At 53.2% G+C, this 9,184-nt stretch overlaps 1 protein-coding gene across 1 annotated transcript in view; it reads right to left on the minus strand.

Annotated features, from left to right (window-relative positions):
• GYG2 (glycogenin 2) overlaps positions 1-8,679 on the minus strand; it is a 44,894-nt gene extending 36,215 nt beyond the window's left edge. Inside the window, exon 1 of the mRNA XM_006168713.2 lies at positions 8,550-8,679. Coding sequence (XP_006168775.1) covers positions 8,550-8,556 — 7 coding nt within the window. The 5' untranslated portion in view covers positions 8,557-8,679. The remainder of the gene's footprint in view (positions 1-8,549) is intronic.
• Between the last annotated feature and the right edge of the window lie 505 nt (positions 8,680-9,184).

Below are 9,184 nucleotides of genomic sequence, written 5' to 3' on the forward strand. Positions count from 1 at the left end.
AGAGTGCAAAGGAACCACAGATCAGACGAGGTCCACCAGACTGCTACGAGGATTTCCTAGCGTAGCGGCCCCTTATTTCCTCTTGCACTGAGACGTATCGGCTCCCCCCCCCCCCTTTGATCCTAGATGAAACCAAGCAAACAAAACAGCAGAAACCTGGGAGCCCTGCTCTGAATACCTGAGTTAGAACAAAGACGCCCACTGGGCACGAAACACCTGTGCTCGGCGACAAAGCATTGCCCTGTGTTCATCGAGCTGCACACAGACCTGTCGTCAGGATGAGTTCAACTCAGGAGGCGTGAGGCTTCTGAGACAGGAGAAGGGAACCTAGATTGTTCCCTGAGCCCAATATTCTGCTGTCAAACATCTCACGGGGATGAGAGTGTCAAACAGCACCTCCAATATGCGGCAGGTCTACGACTAGAAGGATGCCAATGTCAACGTGTTGACTCGGGTGTGCAAGAGCTCATTGCCACATGGATGCAACCGTGGGGAGGGAGAAGGGCCATGCGAGCAGGCTGCACACGGTGTACCGGCTGGCGGGTGGTCTGCAGACATTGAAATCTGCTCAGTGTCACTGGGAGCGGGAACACTCAGACCTGCCGATCTCAAAGACCAGAGTGTTCCCCTTTCCAGCCTGCAGCACCCCTCCCAACAGTGGCCGCGTGCACGGACCCAAAGGCACACGTTCTCAGTAAATATAACACACACGCTTCCCTCTCTGAGTTCCCCGGGCTGTCTCTTTGACCTTCACATTCCAAGGGGTGAATTCCAAATGCCTGTTAGCACAGGCTCTGCCCAGGGTCGGCCCCACCGTGTGGATTAGGGAGGCAGGGAATCCCTGGTATGCACACTCGGAAGAGGACACACAGACAGACACTGATCTGCCCACCTATCAATCTACGACCCATCAGCCACATCTAGCCGGGTATCTGTCTACCACCTGTCACTCTTACGCAGCTCTCTACCACGGATCAATCTGTCATCTATCAGTGCTATCTCTCATCTACATGTCTGATCTATGTATCAATCATCTATCATGGATTGATCTTTCCATCTACTATCGATTGATCACACCCATCTGTCTATTTACTATTACTCACATCTATCTAGCTATCTACCCATCGACACCTATCAATCACATCCATCTATCATTGATATATCGACCTCTCAATCTACCATCTATCAACCACATCTGTCTAGATATCTACCTACCACCTATCAGTCATACCCATCAATCATTGATCTCCCTCCCTATCTACCATCTACCAATGACATCTACCAATCATCGGATCCCACATGGCCAACTTTGGGGTTCGAGTCTTGGACTTGGTGGCTTGAAAAATCACATCGTGTGTATATGTGCCCAAAATTCCAAGAGGAGAATGGAGGAGAAGAGGTTGCCGTGTGGCCCCCCCCCCCCATAATGGAGTGATTTTTCACTTTCCCTCTTTCTGTCTCTGTGTGTGTCTCTGGTTGAGTGCACATACCCTAGAGCAAAAAAAAATTAAAAAAGGAGGATTGGGACTAGCAATGACATGCTGGTTAAGACATTGGATCCCGCATTGCCAACTTCAGGGTATGAATCCTGGACCCAGCAGCTTAAAAATCACACCAGGTGCGTGTGCGTACGTGCCCAAGATCCCGAGAGGAGAATGGAGGAGAAGGGACGGCGGTGTGGCCATCCCCCCGGGGGGTGATTTCTCACATTCCCTCTCTGTGTCTGTCTCTGTCTCTCCCCAGTGAGAGAGACATGCCCTACAGCAGCAGCAAACATACAAACAAGCAGGGGAGGATGGCGAATTCAGCCCCGTTCTCTCTCTGTCTTGTCCACTCCGACCTTCCTTCCGGTAGCCACCCACGGGGTGGCCCACCCATTCCTCGCTGGGTGTCCACATGTTTGCAGACCTCCCAGCCTGCAAAGGCATGAACCAAACACCTGTTCTTTAGAGGCATATTCTCTTATTGCAAAAGCGAACTGGGACAGGCACCAGGAGAAAAGCACCCCCTCGCAGAAGGGGCATTCCTAGCCTGTAACGTAACCTTGACGGATTCAGACAGGTCTGCAACCCCCGCCCCGGGGTGGAGCTGCACACTGAGCTCATGTTTGAATGCAATCTTTGAGATGTAAAGATTACTTGGAGGTTGGGAAAAAGCTGTCAATACAGGAGAAAACTAGAACATTATTGGGACTGGGGCGGGGGGGCTGGCAGGTGGTGGTTAAGGGCGCTGGACTCCCACGTGGCCGACCGTGGTTCGAGTCCCAGACCTGGAGACTTGCTTTCTCACTTTCCTTCTCTCTCTCTCTCTCTCTTTCTCTCTGTCACTCTGTCCCTCTCTGGTCAAATTAAAATAAATAAATAAATAAAGTTAAATACAATGATTCTTTAACAATATAAGAATTTATGGGAGGGAGAAGGGACTCCACAGGTACCAGACATTCCAGAGTAGACGTTGATTCTCTGTCTTTCTCATTCTCTCCTCTGTCTCTCTCTGTCCATCTCTCTCTGTCTCTCTCATGGAATAAATAAATTTAAGTGAGGAAAAAAAGGAAGATTCAAGCAACAGACAGACAAACAAAAACTCCTATTATTCTAATCAGTATTCTGGGTTTTTTAGAGATTTTTTTGCTATAGAGTATCCGCACTCACCAGAAAGAGAGAGACAGACAGAGAACGAGAAATCACACCTCAGAGGGACGGCCACGCCATCATCCCTCCTCCTCCATGCTCCTCTTGGGATCTGAGGCACGTACGCACACGCTTTCGATGTGGTTTTCCATAGGACAGGAAGCACCCTACCCCGATGTGATCTTCAGACCTCCATGTCTGGGACTCGAACTGCTGTCCGCCATGTGGAAAACCAGCACCTTAACCACCACGCCACCTGATAGCCCCATACTCAGCATTCTTCTGCAAGACTGGAGACAGAGAATATATATTTCCCACACGCCAAGAATCAAATGGCATGGATAAGAAGAGTGCAGAAACAGGAAGTGCAGAAACGTCCCCTGTCCTAACACCCAGGCTGGCTGGATGCACAGCCCCAGGACCTGCACCAACCACCTCCCCATCACGACGTCCCCTGGGCGGCCTCTTTGTTTCCCATGGCAACTCTAGCCACTGTGCTGACTGCTGGGCTGCTCTCAGACTTTCAGGGGAGGCTCCCTCCTCCTCTCCCAGCTCCCAGGGGAGGCTCCTTCCTCCTCTCCAGCTCCCAGGGGAGGCTCCTTCCTCCACTCCCAGCTCCAAGCTCCCAGGGGAGGCTCCTTCCTCCTCTCCCAGCTCCCAGGGGAGGCTCCTTCCTCCTCTCCCAGCTCCCAGGGGAGGCTCCTTCCTCCTCTCCCAGCTCCCGGGGGAGGCTCCTTCCTCCTCTCCCAGCTCCCAGGACCCCAGGGGAGGCTGTTTCCTCTTCTTCCAGCTCCAGGGGAGGCTCCTTCCTCCTCTTCCAGCTCCCAGGGGTTGGGGGTTGCCCAGGGAGCCCCAGGGTTCCACACACACCCTGCCCTCCAGCCAATAAGAAAGGAAAACAAACAAACAAACAAAACAAGCAATTGCTTCAGAACTGCGTGGCAACTGCTCTAAGAAAGAGCAAACCTCAGGCTGCAGAGGTTTCTGACGGGCACCATCTACGCTGAGAGCTGAACGGCCGGAAGGAACTCATCGATCAAGCAACCAGCTGATGGATACTCATGCATGCTAAGGCTGTCCATCTAGGAAGGGCTGTGGAGGGCAGAGAGAGCATTCGCCCTGTCATGCATCCCCCAACCAGCCTTGCAATGCACTTCAGAGACAACTAGGGCTTTGGCAACTAACTCCACAGTCCAGGACGCCATCACAAACCTGCCTCCCACCCCAGACAATAACCGCAGCTCACACAGCAAGGCCAGCACGCGGGCAGCGTGGAGGACAGACCAGAGGGGGCGTCCAGCGTTCTCAGAATGCAACCCAGCCCCGCGTACCCCGAGTCTGACAGCGAGGAGTGCGGGAAAGAGATGTAGTCAGAGAGGCTGAACCACCAAGGTGCTCTGGGGAGTGTAGACACACACACACACATACACACACACACACACACACACACACGTTTAATTTGCCATAGGGCGTGTGTGCTCATTAGAGACAGAGACACAGAGAGATCACCTCTCTTTGGGAGTGGCCACCCCACAATCCCTTCTCCTCCATCCTCCCCTCGGGATTTTGGGCACGCACGCACACACGCCCGCCATGTTTTTTCAAGCCACCAAGTCCAGGACTGGAACCCCACAGTTGGCCGTGTGGGATCCAGCTACCTTAACCACCACGCCACTGGCTGGTCCAAGAAGTTTTCTTTGACCTCAAGAGTTCTATGGAGCTTTGGGGGGGTTCTTGCAGGGTCCAAAGAAGGTCCCATGAATATTACATAAAAGGTCTCAGTGCACATCTACAGAGAAGAAGATTCAACTGAATGGGCTCAGAACAAGATGCCCAGGACAAGATCTGGGAAAGGGCGTGCAGACTAACCATTGACAACTGAACACCCTGCTATTTACTGTTATCTTATGAATCACGTATTTAATTTTCGTTTGTTATTATTTTTAATTTTGCTATGAGGCACACGCACTCACAAGAGAGAGAGTAAGAAAGCAAGCTGCCAGGTCCAGGACTTGAACTGTGATCATTCATGTGGGAGTCCAGAGACATAACCACCACACCACCTGCTGGCCCCAAATAGGCGCAGTTCTTAGCACGCTGGACTGCAGTGCTGGAAACCACATGGCTGACCACAGCTCACCTACCCCAGTCGGCCTCCCACATGAGCACTAAGATCCTGATAAGCTAGGGGGCTGGGAAACGGGACTGCATGAGACAAGACCCTCTCCGAGGTGTTCGTCTCTCTGTCGGGGTCATCGAGTCCCCTGTGCAGGTGTGCATGCATGCACTAATTGTCACTTCTTTTTTTTTAGAGAGAGAGATTTTTGCTACAGGGCGTGTGCACTCGTCAGAGAGACATAGACAGACAGAAAGCAAGAAATCACCCTCTTGGGGGATGGCCACGCCGCAATCCCTTCTCCTCTCCTCCACTCTCCTCTCGGGATCTTGGGCACGCACGCACATGCACCTGGCTTGAGTTTTAAACCACAGGGTTTGGGACTCCAATTGCAGTCGACTACATGGGGGTCCATTACGCCATTTGCTGGTCCCCTGATTATCATTTAAAAATCCAGTGATTATGGGGACAAGCAGCTGGCATAATGGCTACGTCGCTAGACTCCCATGTAGTCGACCGTGATTCGAGTCCCGGACCCAGCGGCTTAAACTCACTCCAGGTGCGTGTGCGTGCACGCCCAAGATCTGGAGAGGAGAATGGAGGAGAAGGGATTGTGGTGTGGCCATTCCCCCTGGGGGTGATTTCTCTCTTTCTGTCTCTCTGTCTTTCTGGCGAGCACACGCACCCTATAGCAAAAAGCTCTCCAAAAAAAATAAGAAAGAAAGAAAAAGAAAAACCCACTGACGACGAAGTTTTCGCGTCACGCCACCATGTTCCAAGGCTGTCAGAGTTACAGAGAGATTTCCCACCCAAAGCGGTGCCCGCCTGCAGGCTTTTCCAGCCAGGTAGGAATACAGAAAGAAAACCAGGACTCTGCCTGGGTCCTCAGTGGCTTCGAGCTTCCTAGCGAGACCTGGGTGAGGAATGTTTATTCCCACCCCTCGCTGGCTTCCTGGACCCCACCCGCCTTCCGACTGCCCCCCAAAATAACATCAGCAGCTGCCTCTCCTGCCCGGCTCCGTCCTCATTCAAAGGTGGCTGCTGTTTCCTGGCCATCTCCCCGCACATTCCAAGGCGGACGGGGTGGGCTGCAGGAGGCTACTGAAAGCTGCTATTATCCCAGCCCTGGGCACCGCGCAGAGAGACCTGCGGTCTCCCTGCACAGTTCCAAGCCTGTGTGAGAACAGACCATGTTTTCTGCTGCTTCTCAGAGCTGGTTCTGACCACGCTTTCAGTCCCTTGAAAACAGCCCTTTCTGCCTCTAACCTGAGCATTTGTTTTTTCTAAAGCTCAAGCGAGGGGGAAAGGAGCGAAGCCACTCAGGGATCTCCCAGTTCCTACGTGTGGATAAGAAGGAACCTGATTTATGGCTAGTGAGAATTAAACAGGGAACAATAAGGACTGCAGGGCTTTTGGGGAAAAGGGGACATTACTGGACTCCTGTGTAGTTAACCACGGTTCGAGTCCCAGACTCAGCAGCTAAAAACTCACGCCAGGCGCGTGTGCATGTGTACCCAAGATCTTGAGAGGAGAATGGAGGAGAAGGGATTGCGGCATGGCCATCCCCCCTGGGGGTGATTTCTCCCTTTCTGTCTCTCTGTCCCTCTCTGTCTGTCTGGTGAGCGCACGTGCCCTATGGCAAAAATCTCTCTTAAACAATTAATAAGTATCGTAAATCCCAGGAGAATGGAGAAGGGATTGCAGTGCGGCCATCTGCCCGGGGAGTGATTGCTCACTCTCCCTCTCTCTCTCTCTCACTCTGGCAACCACACACTACGGCAAAACATCAGGAAGGAAAAAAAAAAAAGCCCAGCAACAACTAAACTGAAAACAGGGCCAGCATGAGGACAGCTAGACCACATGGCCGACTCTACAGTTCCAGTCCCGGACCTGACGGCTTAAAACTCACGCCGGTGCGTGTGCGTGCTCAAGATCCCAAGAGGAGATTGGAGGAGAAAGGACTGCCGTGTGGCTGTTCCCCCCGACTTTCTCTCTCTCTGTCTCTGTCACTCTCTCTCCGCAAGTGCACGCGCCCCATGGCAAAAACCTCTAAAAGAACAAAAATCACACCCCGCGTGTGCATGTGTGTGTGCGTACGTGTGCGTACCCAAGATCCTAAGAGGAGAATGGAGGAGAGGGGATTACAGTGTGGCCATCCTCCCTGGGGAGTGATTTCTCTTCTCCTCTCTCTCTCTCTCTCTCTCTCGACTGCACACACCCTATCACAAAAACTAAAGAAAACAAAACGAACAGAACCAGGTCATGACCCAGTAACCCCACTACTCGGTATACAGCCAAAGAAAAGAAGCCCTTAGGTGGAAGAGGTCCCTCGTCACCCCGTTTGCTGTGCCTCCACTCCCCATAAGTAAAATAGAACCCCCCCCCACCTGCCCATCCACCGAGGACTGGAAGAAGACAATGCCGGCTTGTAAACGCTCCCCAGGGGCAGGCTGGTGGCATGGTGGTGAAAGAGGCTGGATCCTCCATGGCTGCACATGCAGTTCAAGACCCAGACCCAGTGGCTTCAAAAATGCACTTCGGGGTAAGTGTGTGTGTGTGTGTGTGTGTGTACCCCAAATCCTGAAAGGAGTGTCTGGACAGATGTGGAGAAGGCATTGCGGACATGAGCATATGCCATCTGCAGCGAGATCTTGTTTTCCCCTGTCTCTCTCTCTCTCTCTCTGTCTCTTTCCAATAATCCCACACACCCTTTGCTAAATTACCAAAAAAAAAAAATGTATATCTATCTATCCATCTATAAAAGAACACGATATTAAATGATTAAGTCTGGGCTAGTACCAGGAAAGGATAAGAGTGTCTTCATAATTTAAAAAAAAGGAAAGAAAGAAAAGAAAAAAAAAAGGCAATAAACAAGACTGACATCTTTCTTTCTTTCCTAAGGGTTGGGGATACAGGTCTTGCATTTCTGGATTGCCTAAGTGAGCAGCGTACATATTAATTCCCAGAAACCCAGGGCTTAGGCGGAGAGGGCTGGCCAGCCCCTGGGGCACACCTAACCTGAACTCCCTCCAGTGGGCCTTCCCCAAGCCTGCTGCTCCCTGGGGGCTTAACCCCAGATTTTCACTGGGAAAAGAATGTAAGCTTATGGTCTCAACTCTGAGGAAGGAAAAGCATGGTCCACCCGCAGTTTGAGGAGCCTTTGAGGGACACAGACTTTTCCCATGTCAAGTTGCTAAATGCCATCCCCAAGAAAGCTCATGTAGGGGCCAGCAGTTGGCATAATGGCTACTTCACTGGACTCCCATATACTCGACCGGGGTTCAAGTCCGGGACCCGGCAGGCAGCTTGAAACTCCAGCTGGGCGCTTATGCATGTGTGCCCAAGATCCTGAGAGGAGAATGGAGGAGAAAGGATTGTGGTGTGGCCATCCCCCCGGGGGTGATTTCTCACTTTCTATCTCTCTGTCTCCGTCTTTCTGGTGAATGCATGCTCCCTATACCAAAACCCTCTCCAAAAATAAATAAATAAATAAATAAAGCAAGCAAGCAAGCAAGCAAGCAAGCAAGCAAGCAAAAAAGCCCATTGAAACTTCCAAGACTACACATCACAGAAGGAAAATCGTGAAAGCTCACAGTCCCCTTTGCAGCTCTAAAGGCCGCACCTGGCTGGCAGCTGCTGAGACCCTCCGTTGTCTGGAACACACCGGCCAGGTGGGTGGACAGTAAGTGGAAGATTTGGGGTTTGGGGCAATCACTTGGTCAAAGCACAGACCTCCCAAACGCAGGCCGACCTCGCCAGAGCCAGAAGACACAGGAAGCTGTTCATATTACCAAGCTACTCACCAGACATGGTGCAGGGCGCGCACCGGGGGCGCGGAGGGGCCGGCGTGCGCCTGGGCGCGGGGTTGGACTCTCCACGCTGCGGACCCGCAAGGCAGAAGCACGGTTTCCGGGAGGCCCCGCGTGGATCTCCAGGCCTGTGGGCGACAGTGCGGGATTCCCACCAGCTCGGCTGCAGCCCCCACCGGGGTCACCCACCTCTCAGCCTGTCACCCATGCCTGGCCCGGCCCTGGCCACCCCCACAAGCCTCCATTAATACACCTCATCCTTCTCCAAGAGCCTCGCAGTCGGACCAGATGCCCCGACGCCCTGCCCTCTCCAGGCCCCAAGTCTCCCTGGGGACATGGGCGACGCGGCTGCGCCCCACAGGTCCTTCGAGGGCCAGCATCCTCTGCCCCATCTGGACCGGCCCGCCTGGTCCCCGCCGTCCCCTCCCGGGCTCAGAACTCGCAGCTTCTCCGGGCTGGGGCGGCCCCGACTGACTCTCCCCAACTCTGGGTCTCGACCCCCGCCCGCGTCACCCCACCGTCCCTGCCCTGTGTCCCTGTCTGTGTCCTCCCGCTCGGTTAGGGACTGTCCTCTGCGCTCCAGGGACTGTCCTCTGTGCTCCAGCAGCCCCCCACCGCCACCTGCACCC

This window comes from Tupaia chinensis, unplaced genomic scaffold (assembly GCF_000334495.1).
Source record: "Tupaia chinensis unplaced genomic scaffold, TupChi_1.0 Scaffold146027_1, whole genome shotgun sequence".
Taxonomy (NCBI): Eukaryota; Metazoa; Chordata; class Mammalia; order Scandentia; family Tupaiidae; genus Tupaia; species Tupaia belangeri.